The sequence below is a fragment of the Acanthopagrus latus genome, chromosome 4, assembly GCF_904848185.1.
Source record: "Acanthopagrus latus isolate v.2019 chromosome 4, fAcaLat1.1, whole genome shotgun sequence".
NCBI lineage: Eukaryota > Metazoa > Chordata > Actinopteri > Spariformes > Sparidae > Acanthopagrus > Acanthopagrus latus.
In genome coordinates this window covers 23,475,627-23,500,932 of record NC_051042.1, presented here as the reverse complement: position 1 = coordinate 23,500,932, position 25,306 = coordinate 23,475,627, and the positions used below count along the sequence as shown (strand labels likewise).

The window sequence follows — 25,306 nt, the reverse complement described above, 5'->3', positions numbered from 1 at the left end:
ACGTGAAACCGGAAGCGTCACACCGTAAAAGGTCTGCCTGGGAAAAAAACACGGTGAGGTGAAATGTGAAACAAAACACTGCGTCAGAGTTAATTTTTAATACCTAAACGTTACGTGAGTATTTATCTTTATTTATTTTATTTTTTTTTACTTTTCTCTTCCTCCCTCTTCTAATATAAAGGCTAGCTGCAAGTTTAGCCTGTTTGTTTAGCACCTTTCAAGTGTAAGACAGACATGGCAACATTAAAGGCAAACCTTATCTAATTTAATATGAGTAACATTATGTAGAACATTAAAAAAACATGTAAATTAGTCCATCCTGTTGTGTTAACACATTAAAACATGTAATTTATTGCTTTTTGGACCTACCGCGCTAAAAGGAAAAGAAGCAATACTTAGTTCCACTTGGAAAATACAACATAAAATCCATGTAAGGTAATGTATGAAAGATTAATCTAGTTTTTCCAGTAGTTTTATTAAATAAGATAGACATTTACCTGTGATCTAAAGACATTTTATCTGAATTTGTTTTTTAAACTCCTTTTGACCGGATATGATAAATTTACCAACTTCACACACACACACACACAAATTGCAAACACTACTGTGTATATTAAAACACAAGCACATGTTTTTATTTCACAAAGATGAAGCCAACTTAATGTCAGGCTTTTGAAACAGATAAAACAGCCACAGCTAGTATTGTGCTGTTGTCTTAGACTTAAGAATCCTGTATTATTTGCCAGGTTTTTGCGTTCAATTCAGGCCGCCCAAGCAGCAAGTGATGGGATTACAGGGGATGACAGGGTCGAAGACAGGGTGGGACGAAGCATTCTGGAAGCAGATGGATTTACAGGAGTCCAGAACGAAGACGATTATAGCTGTAAGAAGAGGATGGGGCAGTGTCCCTGCAGAGAAAGGGACCAATTTTAGCATCTGTTGTGGAGTACAAACCAGCAGGATTATGGTGTGGTTCGGCGTGGGTATTGCGTGGCAGCTGGCTCTCTTGAATTACACTATAATTGTCCCATTTTATCCCTCTTTTTTAGTTTCATATATTCATGTAAGGGTGTCTAAACGTTCACGTGTTTTAATGTTCAAAAAACAAATACTGAATATGTATTTGTGCCTGTATCTTAAACCACAGCTGTGCCAGGGGCATTTCTGAGGGCAGTGACTGTAAAGTCTTTTTTTGGTCATAAAAAAACAACAATTTATGGTCAAAGCAAAGAAGTTTTGAGTCAGTCTTCAGGTTTTTATCCTCACTACAGCTGCACTCGTAACCATTATAAATAATTCAGTATTTAGGTATATCACAACCTCGAGTAGAAAACGCATATTAAAAATTTATTGCATTTAGAAACCTCAGTTTAAAAAGTCCCTCGCCAGATGTTTTCAGTACTTCACTTGTGTGGTCGTGTTGTTTAAAGGTGTCAGTTAGACAGATGAAACTGAAGGAGGGAGGTGGAGCACAATGGTCGAAGATGTTGTAAAGCCAATAAAGGACACGACAGCCACATGGAGCCTCTGTTGAAATATGTCATACCAGTACTTGTTTTTTTTTCTTTGCTTCTATTTTATATTCACATATTTAGTTCATTCATCAGGGTCAACAAGATGTGTGTCTCATCTTAAAAATACATCCCCCACCGTTCCTTACTTTTGAATGCATCTCAGGTAAACTGGAACAATACCATCGTAGACCTCCGTCGCCTCCATCTTCACCTGCATTGTTCAGGCGGTCCACAGGTATCAGTGATCAGTATCTACAGCATGATGTGTGTACAAGCTGTAATCCACATTTCCAAAGTCCCATGAGAGAAAGCAGTCTCTTCACAGTTTACTTTACCTCCCTGAACTCACCACATGAAACCTCTGCGTATGAGACCTCATGGCGCGTGAGTCATGGTTCTCGCAAACTGCACTGGTCAGGACTTTGCAGTGAAATTCTAGCGGATGGTTGTGTTTGTGGCAGTTTTGAAGTAGTTGCAGATGTTCTGAAATATCCCAGTGAGGACAGAAGGTTTGGAGAGCAAGTACTGTTTGACAGTTTTCTCATGGTGTTGAGGAGGAGGAGGAGGGTCCTCCTCTGCCGGTGAGCACTCTTCTATACAAGGAGCTATCAGAAGGGAACACACGAGGGGAGAATAATTACACTTCTGAACTTTGGATTCTGGATTTTTGTAACAATAACACTTTAATACATAACTGTCACATCTTTCTGTAACTGGATAAAAGGTGAATTTAACTTATTAATGCCATAAAATCTAGCACTAACAATGTGACTGTTATTTGGAAAACACTTGAAAAAATTCCAGTTCTTAAATTTAGGTGCATGACAAGAAAATTACATTTTCAGTCATGCACAATAAGAGTAAATACTCTGAAACTAAAGCATCTAAATGGAATTAGGAGTCATTAATCTGATTATTTACACCTGATCATTTGTTGTAACGTGTCCAGCTGTCTTCTGTGGAGAAGGACTAGTGGAGGTCCACAGTTCATTTCTATAATGTACAGGACAGTGTGCGAGGGACAGGCATTGCTTTTTGTGTTGTGTGACTTTACTAAAAGGAAATGGAGTATTGCTATATCCTGCACAAAATCCTAATGTGACATATGGACACATGAACACCTTATTTAAGCATACCAGTGCCAACATTTCAGTCATTAGGTCTTATGTTCCCTAGCTCTAGCGTTAGGATTATTTAACCTGAACACAATAGATCGGTTAATGTGTAGTATGAGCCAACAAACTAAGGACCCTGGGAACAAAGATACGGCCCCTTTCGCAACTGCAAATCAGTAAACTGGTGGCTGTAGAAAGTCACCAGGGTCAGCAGGTTCATTCTCTGGGCACCACAGATATTTATGCCAAACTTTATGACAGTACTTGTCAAGGCATGCCGCAAAAACAGTTGTTATTATGGAAAGTTCTTTCACATGCCACTTCTGTACAAGGGAGTATAAACAAATTATGGTGGTCGAGCCAACGATGCAGTAAACAAGTTCAGCTCCTGTGTTCTCCAAATTATCTCATAAAAGTCACATTCTCAAAGCCTCCTACGTTGTTTATTGCTGATCACGCAGATCTGTTTACAGCAACGCAGAGCTTAAGCCATCCATCCTGCTGGTTTTGAGGTTCTTTGATAAAAGCAAAGCCAAATTGAAAGTGTTGGATTATCCCGGATCTGTTTTATGCTATTTATATATAATATTTATGATCTGCAGAGGTTTAAAAAACAAATAGTTGTCTTATTGTAGGTCCTAGATACTCTGTAATATTGTTTATTCAAGGCCCAGTGAATAATGTAATTTTTTCATTACAGGCGATCGGGCTGCCAATCCAGTGACCACAGTTCATAGACTGAATTCAACATTTGTAAGTTTGGACCCACTGGATATTTTCAAGGAGACCTCAGGACAATTTCCAGGCATCCACTGGATATTTTTAACCTGCCATGTGACAACCAAAAAAGGTATGATTAGCCAAAACAGGATCTTTTCCTCACACTAACCAAGAGGTGTTCGCGTCTAAACTTAACCAGATTGTAACGTTGTAACAAGATTACATTGAAAATTTTGCCTAAAGAAATGTAAAATTGCAACAAAAAAAGGGTAGAAACGTACACTGCCAACAATGCCAATGGGTTGTCTTGTTATAGGTTGTAACCACAGAAGCAGATGGAGGATGTGAGTCCAACCTGTTGATGGAGGTATAGATGGAGGCTTCCAGTGGGTCAGTGGCACAACACCATCCCTCGATTACCTGCAGGAGGGAGACCGGACCACTAGAGGGCGAGCTCCACCAACAGATTCCCCTCAACAGAGAGGAGCACCCTTTCTTGCTTTTTTGCATGACAGACCACAGACGAGGAATTCCATAACAGGCATTTCTACTATGTGTCATGACTCTTCAGAATTGAATTCCTTAAGTCCTTAAGATATGTTTGACTGCCAGATAATTCTTTATATCATCTGATTTTACATCAACTGACCCATCATCTTGTTTAAGTTTAAGCATATCCACACATTTCTATGCTACATAATCACTCATTCACACACAGGCACACAAACCCTCCAGTGGTCCACCCCATTCTCTCTCTCAGTCAGTCTGGGCTGGCTGCCAGCTCAACCCTCCCTCCCCTTCTCTCCCTTTCTCTCTCTCTCTCTCTCTGTCTCTCTCTCCCTCTTTCAGCCTGGATCTCTCTCTCTCTCTCTTTCTCTCTCTCTCTCTGTGTATTCTGTGCATACCAAGCCGAGGCTCACAACGCCGCGTTCACCAGACTAAGTGGCTCAGATATTTGCATTGATGTCGCTGTTCCCAGACCTCCTTCTCTGTGGCGGACTCCTCCTGTGAGGCAGTGCAGGGACTCACACACCTCTGATGGCAGAGCAGGGCAGGCGGACCGTGCCAGAGGAGAAATCACCTGTTTGGGAAATCTAGAGCAGGGGAGGATACATAGAAAGAAAGGGAGGAGGAGCAGCAGAGTCTTTGCAGAGCTGAGGTCTCGCCCCTCTCTCTCTCTCTCTCTCTCTCTCTCTCTCTCTCTCTCTCTCTCTCTCTCTCTCTCTCATATGCACACAGACACACACACACTCTCTCCCATCGCCTCTTCCTTCTTCCCTCCCTGTTCGTCTGCGATGCTGGTGTGGTGAACAGCAGGACACTCTCGGCTGAGCTGCATGGAGGCACAGGGAGGGGCAGGGAGCCCAGGTAACAGACATTTTTTCTGTTTTTCTCTGTGCATCAGCTTTTGTCACACCACTCGAGTGTCTTTGTCTTTTGAACGAGTTGTGTTCTGAATAGCAAGTGTCTTCCTTTTAAAACAGAATGTCCCAGGTGTCCATTACTGTCCTGACACTTTATGAATCGGGAAAAGAATCTAGTCTAGTCAAGTCACTGAAAGGGACCAGTACGTCTGTCTTTGATCATTTTATTCACAGAGGATCCAGTTGTTGAGGCTTCATTCCCACAATTAAGCTTTGTGTTGAATCCATTGCCCCAGCAGGGCAGGTCTTTTTATATCCACACACTGTAGGTCAGCCGCACAAAAGCTGGACAAATTGCAGGACAATAGTGGATGCATATGGCCTTTGTGTAAAAGCCTTCCAAAGAAGTGAGCGCTGTGTGGCAGCGCTGCACAAAACCACTAATGCACTGCAACAACTGCAAATTCAGAGGGGTGATTGTTGATCTTCATTTGATCATGACCGTGCAAGACAGGTCAGAACAATACCTCTGATGAGTGAAAAGATATGCATCTCATCATGTGCAGAGAGGTAGGTTTTTTTTGTCTTGTCTATCACATTAGCTGCCTCTGAACCTACAGTGTGCCTTCTGCCACTATTAAAATGTTGCTTTATTACTCCCTCGGGCTTAAACAACGTCTCTGCAGCCATTACAGGATGCAAATTCAGCAGCTACCCACAATAATAGTATACTTTTTTCTCCTGCCATGGCTTTGTTCACATAGTGTATGTGAGCACTACCTGTTCATGCTGACGGCCCATGACAAATTGGGATGTTATTTGTTCATTATGATTAGATTGAGTTAGAGTGAACATCACTGTTGTGATGTATCACAAAGCGTGACCTCCTGACAGCAGTGTTTATTTGAATGGTGGCTGCTCTGAACCAACAAACCCAACACAGGACCAGCACTCAGAAATAAATAGCCTTCTTATTGATTGCACTCAAATCGAACAACGCTTCAGCGAGAAGGCGTCATCGCCCTCGTTCTTCTGAACTAACTGCCACTCTGAATTAAGGAATTAGTGGCAGATAAAACATTACCAGCTTGTGGGGATTAGAATTAATATGGCTAGAAAATGCACCAAGAGCAGTTTAAACTGTTAGGAGGAAATTCATTGTGGAGTGCACGGCATATTCGGTCATCTATTTTCAGAGAAATGTGCATAGAAGTACTAAGTACAGCACATATCGTGTAACAAATAAGCATGACTGTGAAATACAGGAGACAAATGACCTGACGAAAAAAGGATGTTGGGGTGTTAATCCCTCCCGCCCCCGCTACAAACAAGTTGATTGATTTATTGAACCGAGACACCAAGTTTGAGTCAACTTTTGGCCGGTGTACATCACATCCTCCCTCTCCGCTTCTCTCTCCATCTGTCTGCCTGTCTGTCTCAGGTTAGCTGATTCACAGACAGTCACGGCTGGCGGCTCCAGACATCACCAGCAGCCGCCTGATATGCCACATTTTCTGATAGCTGAGTTATATTCCAGTTATTTACTTTGGTTTTCTTCACAGCCTGGCCGGCAGGTGGTGGTTAGATCAGACCATCTGTGTAGACATGTCGTCCTTTACACGCTGATAATACTGTGACCTTATTGAGGGCACTTTTTCTTCTGTCGCTGATTAACATTCCGACTGATAGACTGGACTCATCTTCTTGTGCCTTGTGTCTAAAACTGGAGACGTTTTCTTTTCTGCGACATGAAGTGATGCCACGTGTATTTCACATTTCCTCCAAGAGTTCATTACAGACGCATTTAATATGTGTTTTAATCAATGCAGCTCCAGCAGCTCTTTGGGATGACATTTCCCTGGGAGAGAAAGCTGATTTAATGGATAAAATTAGAGCTCGGATGTGTAATAAACTGCCTCGAAGCAATGCTAGAGAGGTCAGGAAACAGTAATCCAGCGTGACTTTTTTCAACAAGTGTTTGCTGAAGAAAAGGTGATGGAAATGGAAACCAAAGCTGCCAGTGGATAGTCCAAATATTGAACAAACGTGTCATTATAACAGCAGAGGTAATGCTATAGCCCACAGTTTGTGTGGGCTCCTCGCTGCTGGGGAAGTCAATCAATAGCAGAGCAATGAGCACTGGGCCTCTCAGGGAGGGCGGGGGAATCAGAGTCCCTCATTTTCGGGCTTGTCCTCGGGTGTAACGCACTTTTCATCGCAAATTAGAAATTCGACTGCAACACACAGGGAGAAGGAATGGCAGAAGGAGCCATCTGCTCAGGCCCATCAGGACGCTGATGCACTCCCACACTGCTTTCCATCAACTCTGCATGTCATCATATAAAAAGCCATACTGGTGTCGCTTTTTGCAGAAATGGTGCTACCCACACTTCTCGTAGATGAGAGGCTAACATAACACGTTATGTTATGTTTTGATGTAGAACTGGTTCAGTGCGAATAAATCTGTTGTAAGATTTCATCCAAAATGTCCAAGATATGTCGCAACAGAATCGCCTGTAATCAAATCCCTCGTACATTTAGGAAAGGTGGTTTCATTTTCTTGTTATAATTTTCGGTCCTGTCCTGGTCTCACTCAGACTCATCATCACGTTCCCCACTGTGTTGTCAGAGGTGACAAACAGGTGACCAGTGTGTGCGTACTCCAGAATTTGAAGAGATGCTATTTTGAGTACAGTCTATTTTCAGACTTTGTTAATAGCCCTTGCAAACTTGTTTTTCTATTTTGAATGGATGTTTGAGAGGCACTCAGAATCTTTACTGAAACACTGAAGTGGCAAAAATGTAACAACTGTTGAATTAGACGTCTTCCCACAGCCGAGAAAAACGATCTCTTTGCAAGGAATCACACGTTTATGAATCAATCAACACTGTCCACACACATGCAGACATAGAGACAGATATACTGATACAGAACTGACAAAAGGTAGAGTGTGGACTGTCATAAAGAATGTATCAGAGGGAAAGAAAAGGAAAAACTGGTTGTTAAATTGAGACATTAACATTACAACAGACAGCTGAAGCACTTACTTGAGGATTCATGTCAGGGTTTAGATCTGGTAATTAAGTGCTGAAACGTAACATGGTTCTGCAGGGAGGATATTAACTGAACATGGCAGACAGACACCGGAGCAAACATTCAGTTCTTTCAGTAAATGGGCTCCCGTAAGTGATTTCTTCCTCTTCATCACCCCAAGATGCAAAGACAGAATGGGGATGTTTGAGGAGCAGGGCCGAAAAAAACAAAAAGGGGCATAATTGTGATGCATTTGTCATGAACTAGAAGGGCACGTTAGAGGGCGTTTTATCAGGGAGAGTGCGATTGAGTCCACCATTGACAAGCTGTGCCTTCATAGATGTAACTACATTTTCTTGTTCTGAGTTAGAAATGAGAGCTCCAGTAAGTTAATTGGATCTTTTATTAAAGATCCAAAAACAACCTTTGATCAGCATATCCACTTATCGCACCCTCTCGCTCTGTTTCTGCGCTGATAGAGCCCAATAAAGACATCCAGAAGCTTCTGAAGCCCTCCAGCTCAGGTGACCTATCCAAGGAGTTGTTCCACCACCCAGCGGGGGAGGAGGAGGAGGAGGGCGGCCTGTCCGGGCACACCGCTAGTCTGCTGCACATCACGGAGAAGAGACGTGAGTACCCGAGCAGAGGGCTGAGAAGAGGGGTAATATTAAGGATGTGAAACGGTGATGATGAATATTCATTGGCAGTAAGGTGGTGTTACGAGCTAATTCCGGGTGAAAAATGCCTTCAGCGGGATGACTGATCATTAGCGAGCGTCTCCAGTGGAGAAGGGGATGAGGGATGCTAAGTAAGGACGGGAGAAGAAATCCTGCTTCTGTTAACGAAGGTCTTATCAGTGACAGTGCTGGATCGATCCTAAAAGTAGTACGTTTAAAATAAAGCAACACTTTGTGAGGCACTTGCACACGTTTCACACAGAAAACTCTGGACGACATCCTCGTACAGCTGAGTCGAGATTGATCGTCTCTGATCTTTGAACCCGCTGAATGATTTCAGTTATTCTGGTCCCACGTTCTCAAAAACCACTGCAGCTTAGCCCTCAGCTGAAAGGACTCATTGTGCATCAGACCCATACACAGGCTTCCCTGTACGTGTCAGACTCTAAGCCCAGGGCACAGATCCACAGAGGGCTGCTGAGGCTACACGGTGACAAGGCAACCTTTATCTGCTTCACTAACTCGGACTAATGTATGTGTCTGTGCGATTTAATGTGACCCACTAACTATCCGTGTCACCTAGCAGGTCAGCTATCTGGCTACATGCAGAGGGAAAGAAAAGGAACATCTCTTTTCCTGAAAAAACGTGTATACAAAATTGATCATCCCTCTTATTTCAGTGCATTGATTCTCACCCGAGTCACTGAGAGTTTGGATTTAAAACTGTCCCTACTTTTTTAATTTTTTCGTGAGAATTCATTGAGGTTTTTTTTGTCCACAGCACCACAAGGCCAACCTCATCTTGAGTGAAAAACAAATTTGTGCCCAGTGCGGCAGTTTTATCTCCAAAACGAAGGGACCACAGTTTTTCCTGAGTCATCTGCAACATTTATTTTTAGGCGTGGAGCAAACATCCTACCTGGGAAAAAAAGGACAGACATCTTAATCATCCAGGAAAAGGCAGGTTGTCTGTTAATGAAAAATGACAACATGCAAAGCAGGTAGATGTACAAATACATTCAAACACATGTAAGACTGCAGTGCGGATAAATTGCCTTTTTGTTATTGTGATTGGGTGGATGTACAGGAATGGAAGATTAAAAATTTATGGTGACTGCTGTGCAGTAAGGCTGAGAGTGCAACACATTTTTTTTTATCTGTTTTTGTTGATCTGTGATAGCAGAAACTGGGAGGCGAAGAGAGAAATGTGGAATTCAAGTTACAGAGTACAGCCTTAATCACAATGTTATCAAAATCGCAGAAGCTGATAATTGTGAATAATGTAAAATGTGGGACAAAACAGCGTTATGATGAAGTAATGCTGCAGAGATACCCTGGCTTACACATCTTGTTGTGCAGATGTAAGAAAACGTGTTTTATCCTGATTTTAGTTGTTTCTCTTTATTTTGATGCAAAAGTTCTTGCTTATCTTAAATTAAAACCAACCACAAAAATGTTGAAGGTTTAGGTTTAATTCAGATTTAATCTTGATAGAGATCCTGTGCTTACTCTTGTTAGGTGTAAAAGAAAAATTGTTACAGTTGGAACAATACTTTAGAATTTAGCTTAAAATATGTGTTATGGTCACCTAAACAGGGCTGGAAACTGTCCTTGGGTCTCCTTAAAAATACACATTGTTGGCACACTGCTGTCACTGTCTGTAACTCCACCACCATCCCCCTCACCTCTAGATATGTAAGTCAGGTGATAAACATGTCATGTGAACATGATGGGACACGTCTTTGAGAAATATCAATATGTTAGGTAGCGTATGACACCTGCAGAAGTCAACGTTTCCCTTGTTTTTATCCTAGCGACTGTGCTACATTATCAGCTAATTTTCCTTCATCAGACAAGTGATCTTTCACTTTCACTTTTGATGGACTTTGTTTATCTCGCATGTTGCACAAAGTGCCTGTTTGCTCAGTCACAGTGAGGAAAGAAACACAACAGAGCACATTGTTTATGGAAAATACTTTTTTTTCTGGTCATCATTACAAGCTGCTCGTGCTGGACTGATGACCTCGGAGCCAGTAGCGAGGGACGGAGATTACACAGATACAACTTGCAGGGCGTGCGTCCCCTCTCAGCTCCCTCATCCCCTCTCCCAAATGTGAACTCCTCCCTCTCACTCTTCCTCCCTAGTCTTTGTTCCTTCAGCCCATCCTATCTGCACCTTACCCAGAGAGTGAAGAGGGGAAAAAGGGAAAAGATAAAAGCAAAACACCTTTCGATATTAATAACATGCAAACATTTATTTTTCTCACTGTGATATTCTGATTCAAAAGGAAAACATATTACGCTTTAGTAAACAGAAGGAGCTTTATTTCACAGACATTAACTACAAAGGCATGAATATAAAGTGTGACATTGTGGTCATGCTGAAAAAATAAAGATATGCCAAAAAGGAGCTGAAGACTGTTTGCTTGCTGTAAGAAGAGCTGGTGGTCTGCTCCAGACTCAAAGTCCTTTTTTTTTGTCTCAGCGTGAGTTCTCTATTGTCAGTCCTCCCCACTGGCATCTCAGAGCTCCCCTGATTGGCTTTTGAGATGGAGGCAGTTGTTTCAGTGTGTCTGCCTGGGAGAGAAAACGCACTGATCAATTATTCAAGGAGAATAGGGTGTGGGAGAGGAAAAAAAAAGAGACGGGGGGGAGAGGTGGTTTAAAAAACAAGCGCAGCAGAAAGGGAATAACCTTGTAGCCAATTGCAAATATTGGCAGCAAATAGTGCTGCTGGTTTAACAAAATGCCTTCTTTCCTTTTCATCTAATTCTTCTCCCATCCCCTCCCTCTCTTCTTGTTTTCACATTTACCTTCATGCAAAGCATCATCTCTCCCTCATCGCTGCTCATCATTCTGCCTCTCCCTTTTTTCCCTTCATCTCCTCCTGCGCAATTTCCAACCTCCCCGTCTCCGAGCCTCCAGTTTCTTCAGTCATCCTGAAAAAAGGGGGTCAAAAAAGACAGATAGCTGTGAGCAGGCACCTCACAGCCCGAGGGAAACGTAGAATATATTCACAAACACAGCCAAGAACGAATCTGAAGTGATGAAAAACGTGAAACGAATTTTTTTCAAAACTTGGTTTGTATGATTCGTGCCAATCAATAATTGTGTATCACAGCGTTTCTCCCGTGAGTATAACCAACCGCTATCAGACTTGCAGACTTAGGAGATAAAAGCTTTTGATGTGAAATGTATCCGTCTGTTGACCGCCGAGCCTTTCTACTGCTGCTGTGTAATCATACATGGTGCAGTGGTTATTGGTTTTGTAATGGAAACTGGTTATCTTAACTGCCTAATGAAGTGCTGTGTAGCTCGAGAGTCTTCAGAGGGATAATTTAGTCTTTTATTATACGGGAGTAATTTGAGGTCCAGCTTCAGATAGCTCTTTCTACAGTGGGGACGTTGGATGTTTATTACTTCATTTATCCGGAAGGCAGAACAAGCTTAGCCTTTAGTGTGATCAATAAAATCTAAAGATAGTCTACATGTAAGTGGGAACCTGTGAGCTCGTGACTAGCAGGGAGAGGTTAAACTGTGTGCACATGTCGTCTCTTTGGCGACTGTTAACTGCTGGATTTTTGGGTGACTGACTGTGACCAAAACTCGGATAGATGAGTCAAACTGTCTTTGATCTCAGTTAAAAGAAATCATCTTTACTGCAGGCTGCTTACTGCTTTATGCTGGAGTACAGACAGGACAAGATTTCTGGAGCTTAAGAAGAACCAAATAGGATTTTTATATTGACGTGCTGGAAATACATCCTCAGAAATCCAACATCAAAGCGTGGTTGGTTTTTAACGTGGGATAGCAGGAAATATGTGAGTATTTCAAACTTGTTACATGTAGAAACAGTGCTAATGCTATTCCTGATGCTATTGTGCTTCAGCATCCTTTTTTCACTGTGGACTTGGATCCTTACTTGCATCTCCTTGATTTTTTGGCTTCTGAAGAAGAAGTAGTTTGGGAATAACTGATGTAGTGGAACAAATGGGGACTGCAACGAAGCCCTGAGGGATCCCACAGGTCATCACTGTGTTGCGTTTTATTGGGAGGTCAAATCTGAGATGACATTTGCAGATATGGGTTACTTTTTTTTTGTCTTGTAGGTGCAGAAAGCATCAATGTGTGATGACCTGGAAATGAAGCGCCACAATCAACTATCTTACAAATTGTTTACAGTTTAAAAGGGTTAAAACGATGAGCTACCTTTTGTTAGCATTCCTTCATCTTTTCATCACCATTTCTCTCTTTTTTCGCCTTTTTTACACATAATTTCATGTGCAGCATGCTCACTGGCTTTGTAGATATTCATGCATGTCATGTGTCTACCGGGGTCTTGGCCTCCATGTGACCCAGTCTTTAGTCCTGAGCAAGACAGCAAGATATTTTGAGAGGAGCAGATGGTTTGGGGTGAAATAGAGGACAGCTGGTGCGGGTCTTTGTGTTTTGATTCTCATCAGCTGGAGATGGCTCATCGGGATGTCAAACTGTACGGGCTTGAACATTTTGGATTGCTTGTTTCACATTCGTATTCTATTGTAGTCACTGCTCCCGTGTTTGTTATTCTGAGGGTCTCCCGGCATTTTAAGGTGTTGAGTGTTTTTAATTTGTTTGAAACATGACAGCCACTCCTTCAGCACGATGATCAGTCTTCTTTTAATCAATACGTGCTCTATCAGGAGGAGGATGCAGGGAATTGAATGTAGCAGCAGACAAAGAGCGGCAGGAGAGTGGACTCTGAGGCATTGTCTTAAACAGGCTGACGAACAGCAGGAAGACGACATGGGGTAATAACAGCTTTCAACCTGTCGTGTAACCCCTCGTTTTCTCCACAAAGTCACGCCCACAAACATCCAGCGAAGTGTTTCATTCAGACTTGACGTTTCCTGGCAGGCAGTACCACATTAATTCATACGGAAATACAAACACGCCTCCGTCTGCCTCAGTGCCGTCTTCAAACATCTTTGTCGCTATCATGGCAGATTAGTTCAGCTCTGTTGCGCAGAATTGGTTGCCAGCCCTGGTGACGCTGAGTCAAGCAGATGTTCTTCGACCCCTGCCAGGCTTTACATATGTAGTCTTCGAGTAAATTTAGTTTACATACATTACATTGAATCTTTAGCACCGGAAGGCAGCCTGATTGGAATGCTGAGCCCGGCACGTCGATGCACACACCACATGTGAATATCACCCCGCGGTGTGCAGCAGTGTTGACTCCAGCCTGCTGAAGAAGGCTTGTGCTGAAACGAACAGGTGCAACACACCCAGGAGAAAGATGGAGATCACAGTGCGTTAAGGAACTCGCTATTTTCATCTCCACTGACCTTAACTTTTGTTTCAGACTGCAGTGGTGAGCTCAGAGGCCGACTCAAGAAATCTTCTGTGCAGGAAACATTTCTTAAGTAGAGAGTACAGAACAGATGTACCTATAAAAGTGGGTAAAGGAGTAAAAATGTTCTCTGTTGAAATCGATTTTGCAACAGTGCTGCGAGAGCCAGCTATTGATCTGATTATAAGCACAATAGAGATTCCAGAGCGCCACACTCTACATGATGTGCTGAGGAGTTCAGTGTTCACAATCAGTTCCATTTCCTCGACTGCTCTTAAAAGGCTCGCTCTTCTTCTGCACCGTCGGCCCAAAACGAGTGGATCCTTTTCATCTCTGTATTTTTAAACCCTGTTTTCTGTCTCTGCCTCCTAGAACCACTGAGTAGTGTTTCTTCTTTGGAGGTGCACTTTGACCTCCTGGATCTGACTGAGCTGACTGACATGTCGGACCAGGAGCTGGCTGAAGTTTTCGCTGACTCTGATGAGGAGAACCACAACGAGTCCCCAGCAGGTAAGGCATGCTTAAAATGCAAATGCACATGTTTTTACAGTAAATAAGACTGACAAGAATAAACGTGAGGGTGACATTTTTAATAGCATTTATAATGTAATAGATTCACTTAAGGTTTGTGCACAAAAACATTGTGTGGAATTTTGATTCTCACTGTATGTTCTCACTACATTTTGACTGAGGCAGGAAGTTCAGGCTATGCGACCAAAAGAGGGTGTGGCAGTGGCAGTGTAAGGATGTTTGAAGGGCAGGGGTAAAAGAATAAATACAAAGGGCACCAGCTGTATGCAAGGCAGCACCAGTGTGCAGAAAGTCATGGCATATTTATGTTGTCCACTGGAAGGACGCCCTTGAGTGCACTTTATCATGTTTTGATTACCATTGCACCCCACAGGTGGGGTTTTAATTAAGGTTTAATTAGATTTAAAGAAGCGCTATGTCATTTTGGAGAAGAAATTTTATTCAGGTGAGAAAGATTGATTTTTTTTTTCCTTTGCTTTCATGACTGAATAAACTGGATAAACAAATGTAGTAAAGTCTTATACTGTTTGACTTTGTTTATATGTGGCGGACCCTGCCACCTTTCTAGCTTCAAACAGTGTTCTGGGGACCTTTTTTCTTGTTTATTCAGTTCTGGTAAAATTTGATATTTCTGACTTTGTGTTACTGCCTTATTGATAATGTGAAGATTAAAATTCTGATCATGAATTTTCCCCCCAAAACTAGAAAGTGCCCCTTTCTCACAAATTATAAGAAATAACTTTTTGTGCATGCAAGAGCCCTTATGCCCAGCAGCTTCATTTAAAAATAGTTCAGTGAGATGCACTTTCAAATTTTATTGTTGAGGGAAGCATTTCCCAAATTAAATCTCCTCCCTGCCGTCCTTTATCTCAGGATATTCACATCTTGTGCAGAGTTTTTATATCATTATATCCCAGCAGGGTCTTAGAAAGGCCTGCTGAGCCATAATGACTTTAAAATGTCACGTGACTCCTTCAAGGATTTATCAAAAACATTTTTCACAGTGTCACGCGCATAAACGGCCATTTTAACGTTGTCCCACTCTGCTTGATTCTCACCTTGAACAACTCTATTTAGATTCTATCACTGTGGAATCTGATCCCTCTGGAAAGCAATCATTAAAGGAAGGGTTATTATGTCATATAAGACCCAAATAATCAAATATGGTATGTGCAGGGTTTTATGCACCTATGTATATTGTGGGGGGGGGGTGTCACCCTGCTTGTGTCTCACAGCAGCAGGTACAGGATAGAGGCTGCAGAAGGAAGCACAAAATCTTCTCCCATGTTTTATTCATGACCTGTGAGCCTCATCCTGCATGCGGACGGTGACTCCGACTCTCCTGCAGCCTCTCAGCATGCACACTGGATTTCATGCCAGCACGAGATACAAAGGGGCCACTGACACAGTTTAGACACCGCCTCACAAAAAGTAGTATATCCTGTTCATGGACTGTGCTTTTCAAAAAGTCGAAGACATCATATTTTTTTCTCAATGCAAATGTCAGACTTCAGTTGTGATACTGTCATCAAACATGGATGTAACCGGTTGTTACTCATCACTGAACAAGACGCTCATAGTGGAGGCTGACCATGTGTAATTCTGTATTGTTGGACTCCACTGAAACACAAAACAGATTTATAGTCCGACATTCTCACTCTAGCCATCTCAAAACTTTATCAATCAGATTTTCCCCAATATTCCTTCTTCACGCTGCGATCGCTCACTCCTTAATTGTCTTATTGCAGTATCTCATGCTTCAGCGTCATTATTCTCTCCCTCACTTCTCTTTTCTGTTTATTAGTAATATTCCATATCATGGCACAGCTTGTTAAGTGTGAGTTATGGTCATGGTGGGCCATCTGTGCTATGAGCTGCTGTCTGCAGCTCCACAGCCAATTATTTGAATTAAAGATGTTAAACAGCTCTTGGTGCAGAGGCGCAGGCGCGGGAAAAGAAGAAATGTCTTTGTTTCTTAGCCTTCAGAGCCTGTGCATCGCTGAGTGTGGAGAACTGAATGTCAAATGCTTTACTTAAAAAGTATCTCCGTTTATCATTTGCAGTGAGAAGATTCTTAGGCTCATTACAGGTGGTAGGACTGCAGTGTAAGACAGGTTTGTGGGTTCCCTGTAATGGTAATTATGGAATAATTGTACCTACTGAGCTGCACTTGATCACAGTGACAGATTTACTTAATAACAATAATTGCAATAACAGGGCCGTGACATAGCATCATCTCTAAAGTTGATATGGCAAACTTATGCCTATCAATCCATCCAGCCATTACAGAGTGACATTAGCAGTCATTAGTTGTTGTTTTTTCACCCCAGTATTCATTCTGTTTAAGCTGTGTTTATGGTCTGTGGTTCTGTAGCTGCTAAATGCTCCCTCTACTCCATGTTCAACTGCTAGTCACTAGTTTCTGGTGTCTGGAGCTTTTTCACTGAAAACAGCTGCCTGCTGTCACAGAAATGGCAAGGCATGAAGTTTTTCTTCATACAGCACCGCTCAGACACAAATGAGCTGTTTTAGCAGAGCTCAGGTACTCTGGAAGCTTGTTCCACAGTTGGAGAGCAAAGAAACTAAAAGCTGCTTCACCTTGCTTGGTTTTGACCCCGTGGACACAGAGTTAACTTTTCCAAGAGGACGTGAGGGGTCTGGATGCTTCATAATGCACATGTTAATCAGAGATGTATGTACTGTAGGCCAGAGACCATTTAGTACTTCACAGACAAGTTAAAGGATGAATGAGACTGTAAGAGTGGACCAAAACAGTGAAGTTGTGGGTCTGGCAGAGAAACAATGAGCTGAATCTGCTTTTTAACTCCATAAAGTCAAGAGAGGATTGTTATTATATATTTTAATAACCTCAGTTCATTTTGAATATGATAGCTCAAAAAAGTTTCACAGTTCTTTCCAAATGCAAAGTTTGTAAATGTTGTTTGTAAAAGCCTCGAACAAGTCAGCGAGTTGTACTTGTAAATGACTTAATGTATTTACCTCCTTTAAAACTTTAAACCTATGTTCCCTGCAGCCGAGCAGACTCAACAGTTGTAGCTTGTCCACTCTGTTCAGCTGCCCTCTCCAAACACCGCCAAACAAGTTTCCTCCGCCTCTTGTTAGTCACAGGCCACAGCTGCCTGTCAGCGGCCAGGTGCAGGAGATGGAGCAGCCAAGAGGCCTCCCGTCCACATCCGCCTCACATCCGCGGCTCTGCTTTCCACTAATCAAGATCAAGTCCTGCTGTCGGGAGGTGTACGGCTGAATATCACCATCATGATGCTAAATAATTAGATTTACCCGGCCTCAGACCTGTGAGCAAAACAACATCCCAACCATGATCGAATGTTTGCACACTCACAATGACATATTCAGATGCGTCATCTGTTTTTATTGATAATTAATGCAAGTCTGCCATTCATTTTTGTATTTTTACCTGCGCAGGTCATGAGTAAAAATAGAGGAAGACGCTGCAAACGTTTCCTCCGTGTTCAAAGTCTTTAACCTTTTGACACAAGGCGTATCATTTTGTGCCTTGTTGCCAAAAATCCCCCGCTTCCTCTACCTGTGAGCTGTTTTTGTCTCAGTCTCTCCTTCACCTTCTGTCTCTTGGCTTACCTTCATCCTTTGTTCCCCGTCTCTCTGTCTGCCTCAGATGTGGCTCGCAGAGAGGAAGGATAACCAACCCAGACGGAAGCAGCCGAGAAGACTGCTGAAGAGAGTCTGCAGACAGATACTGTAGAGCGAGCGCAAGAGAGTCTTTTGCTTTTGCACAAAAGACAAGAATCGCGGCTGTTTCTACAGACACTGTTCTGGTATTACAAAACAAGCGTTTTTTTTTTGTTTTGTTTTTTTTTTTAGCGTCATGTGTTACAGAGCAGGTAGGGCATTGCACCAAAATTTAGCTTTCACACCAAAACCAAGAGTTCAACCCAATTTGAAATAAATGTTAGCATAACATTTCTTCATGTTGCAACGTTACTGTGTTTGTTTTGGTTGAAATTCGTATGTCTTTCTTAAACTCTGGTTAGGTTTACCTCTACCTCTACCTCCTGATGTGAGTTAAGCATATGTGAACATGGTGTGACCAATTGCTACAAATGTCAACCACGGACGTAGCCCGTCTGTGGTTCGCAGAAACATTAACGACTGGAAAGAGAGGCTGTCTTGCCCAAAAACAGTGACTCTCCAAAATATGTTAAACCCAAATGTCATCAGCTAGCAACATCTGATATGTTGTGCAGGAGAGAGAACAGGATGCTAAAGCTTTATTTACTGGTTGTTGCCTCATCACGTCGTTTGTCATTCCCAGTCGCATTTTTTATAGTCGATCACTCATAAAAACAAAACAAAACAAAACATTTTAAATCATTTGAAACAGTGAAATGATGCATTTCGCACACAAAGATATTCCATTGTTGCGTGCAGATGCTGTGGCATGCGGACGACGACAGCGGTGTGTGTGAGAGAAAGGATTTATCCAAACCGCGACTTATTGCATAAATCTCAGCTGTGAGGACCAGCTGTTCTGTTTTCATCTGGATTCTCTCAAACCTCCTTCATCACTCTGCCTTGTAATTCCATGCGAGATGATTTTTGGCAGGTCTTGAACGCCCCCTGCTCAAAACTATAACAGCAACCTGTCGCAAACTGAGCTGTGACAAAGGCAGCATGATTACGATAGGGTAGGTGTATTAGCACGTAAAGTCATCAGTGAATTGAGGGTGGCGAGGACTTGATTTTGATTAGTTTCTGTCAAACTTTGCATCACAGACGTGGTAGTATCACGCTCCCCTGTGCTGTTTGAGCATAAGACTCTGAGCGTATGTGGTGGGCATGAAGGAGTTGAGGGAGACGTTAAATGAAGTACAGAGGGGAGAGGAGGAGAGATGAGGAGAGAGGAGGAGAGGAGAGGATGGGTGAGCGAGTTCATGCTAAATGTGGGTTCCTGAATAATTCACTGTTCCCTGCTGGAAACAAGCTGGCCTTCAGAGCCATTTAAACAGTTATCATAATCTGAGCAACTACACTAGCACATTATTTATAGATGCTTGTGTCTTGTTTGGTTTTTTTTTCACCCTTCTGTCTCTCCTCAGCGCGTTCCCTCCGACCATTTCCATATTGCTCTTTAGCTACGTTTATACGTCATGAAACTGAATGATCAGTTCAGAGAATCCAGAGAGCTGAGAGCGTACAGCAATTAGAGTTTCATTAGGCGTCTCTTGCCAGAGCAGCTCCAGAGGCACAGAACAAAAGCCTGACTTTGTCTGGTGGGTTTGCTCTTTGTTTCTCACTGAAATGAGCCTGATGAACCATAAAGTTTACTCGCATCCCCCAAAAACTACCACAGGCGGAGCTTTGGCCTCCTATTCTTTGTGGCTGGAGCAGTGACAGGGACATTGTAGACTATTCTGTGTTGTTTTTTGTTTTTTTTATGTTTAAGTGAGTGAGTTGTGGTTATGGCCCAAAGATTTCTTTAGCAGACATGAGAAGCGATGGAGTCATGCAGAACATAGGGAGCAGAAACAAAAATGCGTCCTTCGATCATGGCTTGTTTACTACTCAGCACTATCACCTTCAAATCCTCTGCTGATGTGTTGTGACTGCTCAGCGAGACTCTCATGAGAGCTGACATCTCTGACAGTTTTGGAAGATGGAAATATCTCACTGAGACCACGAAGACACAAGCCAAAAATACAGCAGGCCACACCCTAATCAGTGATGAGAGTTTGGCCCTTAGAGCTGTTTATCCAGTGTGCTGTCACGGGTACCTGCAGTGATGCCACCATTTGGGATGCAGCCAGAAGTAAAGCATGTTGTGATGCTGAAGCCCGTAGAGAGGCGGTGCAGCTGCATCCTTCTGTCTTGGACCATTTAGTGGTGGTTCACTTCAAAAAAGAAGCAAAAATAAAGATGAAGAAGTTTTTTTTCTTGCTTGTAAAGTAAAACAAACAAACAAAAAATATAACAATAAGAAAACAAGAGGCTTTTATCTAAGTGAAATACCATATGTTTTATGTGACTGTGTCTTATATGAGGCTCAGCATAATGTGATATTTTGACATCACGTGTACTTGTGCAGATTTTTGAGTTTTGTAGTGTGATGCCTTTTTCTGTAGTTTAGAAAAACATTTAGTAGATGTAATATTTAGTAGTAACATTTAGTAGAGTTGTTTTTTTAAGTTGTTTCTTTTGTTAGCATTTTCACATCCTAGCCGTCAGATCAAATGACTCCAGTGTACACATATGAATAAGATAATAACAAAAAAACAAACAAAAACATCATTGGCCAGTGAAATGAAAGGAAATAAACGAGTGGTAACCACAGTATAGGTAAATTAAGAAAAATAATGAGCGCATGGTCTGATTACACCAGGAATTTCTAATATCCATAAGAATCACGAGTGTAAATAATATGTTATTTTTGTGGTCTTGTCCTGTATAAGCACAAGACCACATTTTATAGACCCACTGTAGAAGCTCCTTTGTACGTAAAAGGTCAGGCTCCGGTTCAGCTCACTGCCCCTGGGCTAGCTTTAGGCTCTTAAAGACTGGAACCCGACTGATATATCTGTTGGCTGATATCAGAGATATAGCAGCATGTTTTACTCACTTGATATCGGTAGTGGCATCGGCCCAAAGAATCAAGTATCGGTCAGGCTCTATTAAAGACATTACAGACTATAATCTTTTTATCATTTGAATACTTGCCACAGTTCACAAACACTGATGAAGCTGTGCAGAGATCACGAAAAGTGTGTTGTCGGGTTGAAAGAGGAGGCCATTGTCCCACATATAAACACAATTCTGGTGTTGTTTTTTCGCTGTGCCGTCACAGGTTTTCTGTAGGAGAGTCGTGTTTCAGAGACATTAAGCGCAGCAACATGCTGACTGAAGAATGTAGTGGCTGCTCGCCAGCAGCACAGAAGGAGTACAGCACAGCACTCCATAGCTTAGGGGGCTCTGTGACAGCAAGAGAGTGATTCAGAGAGAGGAAGGAACGGGAGAATCATTGTATGTTGCGGGGAGGTGTGTAATTGCTTTACCTCTCAGGTGTGCAAACGCTCCTCACTGTGTGTGTTTTTAATTATTTTCCTTTCACTCTTTTAATTGGGTGTCGGGGCAGAGACAGGTCAACAGAAATCTGAAGAATGCACACGAGGAATGGGAAAACATCTCATGCACAAACACACATTAACATGTGCATAGCAGAGACACATTTTTATATAACTTGGTGAACACAGCACACAGTCGTCAGCAGGTGTTCACGATGCCTGCTGCAGCCGGTGTTGTCCTTCTCATCAAAATCCAGTGGAGACGCCATCAATCTCCTGAGATCAGTATGTCTCCGCCGCCTCCCCCTTTTTCGTCTCCCTCTCATTGTCTCTCAGTCTCTAATGTGTGAGGATATGGATGTGGCTTTAAGGAGATATACAGTATAAGCCAGGTACTGAGTATAACCTTCACTTACAATAGACTGATACAAGGGCAGTGGAAGGCAGAGCGAGCTATCAGTCACTCCCTCAGTGGCTGTCAATCTGGCAGGCTGGACATCGCCACCGAGTGGTCCAAAGTGGAACTGAAGAGAAGTGTTTGCATGGTTAATATTACAAATAGAGCTAAAATGTACTGTTGGTGTAAGATGGCTGAGTTGTTGTTTTTATGGGTTTTCTAGGTTTTGTATATTTACTAGTTTATACAAAGAGTAAGCAGATTTTATGTGAGAGAGATACTCCTGTGGATAATCTCAGTGTGATCCCAGTCATTTTAATCTGTTGTATGTCTACAAATGGCATGTATGTGTGTGTGATAATGCAGGCAAACATTAGCTCTATCCTGCAAGGCCTCTGTTGAAATTAAACTCTGCCTCTGGAGGTACACTTTAAGCAGGTGCAGAGATTTGTATGCCCATTAATAAACACTGAAGGATAAGTTCACCCAGAAATTAAGGCACTGTCTGCTCACCCCCATGCTGGTGGAAAGTCAGGTGTTTTGTTTTTTTGCAGCTGTTTTTATTTTTCAGTTTTAAAAGAAGTCCCAGTCTGCTGAAGTTGTTTGGGGAGCATGCTGCTACTCTGTTTTGCTGTGAAGTTCCAGAAATGTTTAGTTGACTCTAATACTTCAGCCAACTTTCCATCGGCATGAGGAGGAGAAGATAATGGCTGAGTTTTCATTTGTGGGTGAAATTTTCCTTTAACTGCGCGCCACTTAGTTTTGGAGAAGAAATAAAGAAACTCAGAAATGTCATATTTACAATATTAATAAGATAATAATGCACATTAAAACTCAAACAGAGTGAGTCTGTGTAAAAATGGCAGTTCATGCGTTGTTTGATAATCCTTGAAGGAGTCACATGACATTTTATAGTCATTATGGCTCAGCAGACCTTTCTGAGACCCTGCTGGGATATAATGATATATAAGTCTGCACAAGATGTGAATATCCTGAGATAAAGGACTGCAGGGAGGAGATTTAATTTGTGACATGTTTACCACCACAAAAACATTTTAAAGTGCATCTCACTGAGCTTTAAATGAAGTTACTGGGCAAAAAAAAATCTTTTATGCACAGAAAGTTATTGTCTAATAATCTGTGTGAAAGGGGTCCTCTAGTAGTTTTGGAGAAGAAATTCAAATTCAGAATTTTAATCTTCACAGTATCAATGAGGCAATAACACAAACTTCCATGGTTGAACAAACAAGCTGTTCCCTGGGGGAAAAAAGGTCCCCAGAACACTGTTTGAAGCTGGAAAGGGGGCAGGGTCCGCCACATATAAGTAAAACAGTATGAAAAGATGTTGTCCTTTAAGGTCAGTTTGTATATGTTGTTTACTCAGTCATGAAAACAAACAGAGGCTCTTCTGATGAAAATTTTGTCCCAAAATCTACATAATCACCTTTAAGACAGCTGTATTTTCAGGGTCGAGGCGTGTGAAACATGACAGGTGTGCAGATGATTTCCCGATGTCTGTCTCTGTATGCGTCATTCCAAGATTTAGATTCTTGTGAGTGACATCTTTGTTTGGTCCACAGGTTCCCACCAGCCCATGCTGCCCAGGGGTGGCTACATGCGCTCCCCCTCGTGGACGCGCTGCAGCAGAGTCGAGCCCCCGCGCGAGAGAAAGCATCACAGTGACTCGGACACCCCGGAGCCCTTAATGAAACTGGAGAGACCGAAGCAGCCGTGATATCTGGTGCGAAACGGCCAGACTGCAGAGAGAGAGAGAAAGCCCAGAGGCAGACAGACGCAGCCAGAGTGTGAGCACATCGCGGACCGAGAGGCCCCCTCATCTGCCACTGTGCACTCACGTAACGTCTCATGGTGCTGAACAGTTCAGGTTGAACTCTGGACAACGTGCTCTGTGCTCTGACATACGATGCTGAGATGTGCAATATACACACTCTCTCCTTTCTCTCTTCCTTTCCTCTGTTTCTTTCTCACACACAAACACACACAGTCATTGTGTCTTTCATGCGAGGGGTTCTTAATGAGCACCCTGTGCTGCCAGATGATTTTTAAGCTTTGTTTTTGAGTGACAGACAGGGTATGACATCAGCAGAAATATAACAGCAACTCCATCCTTACAGCCTCTCAGGGTGGGGACGGCCTGGACAGCGAGATTTGTTTTACACTGTGTCCACAGCATGTGGCCAGACCTTCAGTTTGAAGTTCAGACTCTGGGATTCACATTGAAATACCAGGATTTGACACATAAATGCCACGCTGAGGCTGTTTTTTTGGCTTGAAAATGTGACAGGGTTTGTTTTTTTTGTTGTTGTTGTATTTGTTGCCTGCAATTAAGGCAGGTTGATCAGTGGAAGTGGATGTGAGTGAAGCCACACTCTTCATATCCATCACACCCTCTACATTTTCATGACGAATGTGTTGTTATTATAATTTTAAATTTGAAATGAAAGTTTGCACTTGCCTCACTGAATTGTATTTACGGTGCCCCCCAGAATTATTGGCATTTGGTGACGATGACATAAAAGATAAACAGACCAAGTAGCGAGCTATATGCAAGACACTTTTCCATACCCAGATACTTCTTCTTCACAATTTGTTCAGACAATTGTTTTCCAAATATCATTTTTTATAAATGATGGCTGCCGGAGTTGCTGCTCCTCAGGCGACTGGAGTTGGTACTTCAAAGCTGGAGAATACTTGAAGCAGTTAGAAAATCAAGGTAGCATTGCACCAGAGTCAAGTGGACTTCACAAAAGCTTTGCATGAATGCCAAAAATACAACAAAGTGCCAACGATTTTGTAGTCACCTTTTGAAGGGTAAATCTAACTTATGATGCAATATTTCACATCTTTGTACGCAAAGGTTATAGCTAATTACTTGATTTATTTATCTCACGTTTGGCTTGTCTATACCAGGAGTGCCAATAATTCTGAATGCTGTGACACGATGGATCAAAAGTGACACTGGGATAATAGAGGAACAATAAAAGTCTTGAAAAAAGTATGTTTTGTTGCGTCATTTATTCGCTAAATGTCAGGAAAACTATGTATGGTGTGGGAAGGGCAGATAATTTAAAGGAGACCTTTTTTTCTTCTTGCCCTCACTGTATTTATAAAGGTTCTTCTCGTGCATGTAAGAGGTCAAAATCTGCTCGTCAGCAGTATCGTCTTAAATTTTGTGACTTGGTGACATTACGCCACATCATCAGGCCACACATTTGCATAATTTATGCCCAGCAGCTAGTTTGGCATTTAAGAGTTAATTTAGTGAAGCCCCTCTCTGGTTGTAAGCAGTGCTGGAAATTAGAATAGATGACATTTTTTTTATTACTGGACATAATAATTGCCTCGATCTCAGGCCAAATACTAATGCATAATGCAGTCAAATTATTAATCATCAAAATCAATTGCCCATAATTAATATGCAAAAATAAACTTTGCATGAGATTATGGAAATGTGTTTACATGCAAGGCAGTCACTGATACTGGAATTAAAGATGTGCTGTTAAAAAGAGAAAGACAGAAACAATGTAATCTGGGCTGATGAAAAGA

The 25,306-nt window shown here is 42.2% G+C and overlaps 1 protein-coding gene and 1 long non-coding RNA gene across 2 annotated transcripts; one reads left to right on the top strand and one right to left on the bottom strand.

Annotated features, from left to right (window-relative positions):
• Positions 1-14: 14 nt before the first annotated feature.
• On the top strand, positions 15-24,758 carry dbndd1 (dysbindin domain containing 1). The gene is made up of 7 exons (XM_037094842.1): positions 15-114; positions 3,330-3,479; positions 3,666-3,739; positions 4,329-4,717; positions 8,227-8,376; positions 14,129-14,266; positions 23,320-24,758. The coding sequence occupies exons 4-7, from the start codon at positions 4,687-4,689 to the stop codon at positions 23,472-23,474; spliced, it is 474 nt and encodes a 157-aa protein (XP_036950737.1). The 5' UTR covers positions 15-114; positions 3,330-3,479; positions 3,666-3,739; positions 4,329-4,686; the 3' UTR covers positions 23,475-24,758.
• LOC119017801 lies at positions 616-2,087 on the bottom strand. The gene is made up of 3 exons (XR_005074557.1): positions 1,864-2,087; positions 1,661-1,766; positions 616-908 (listed from the first exon to the last, which is right to left on the bottom strand). It is a non-coding gene; the product is annotated as an uncharacterized LOC119017801 (long non-coding RNA).
• Positions 24,759-25,306: the final 548 nt, after the last annotated feature.

What these genes read in the sequence shown, in the direction of transcription:
- dbndd1 (XM_037094842.1), top strand. Translation starts at nt 4,687, where the DNA reads ATGGAGGCACAGGGAGGGGCAGGGAGCCCAG. An exon ending in GGGAGGGGCAGGGAGCCCAG is followed by an intron (nt 4,718 to 8,226) that starts GTAACAGACATT and finishes CTGCGCTGATAG; the next exon opens with AGCCCAATAAAGACATCCAG. An exon ending in GCACATCACGGAGAAGAGAC is followed by an intron (nt 8,377 to 14,128) that starts GTGAGTACCCGA and finishes TCTGCCTCCTAG; the next exon opens with AACCACTGAGTAGTGTTTCT.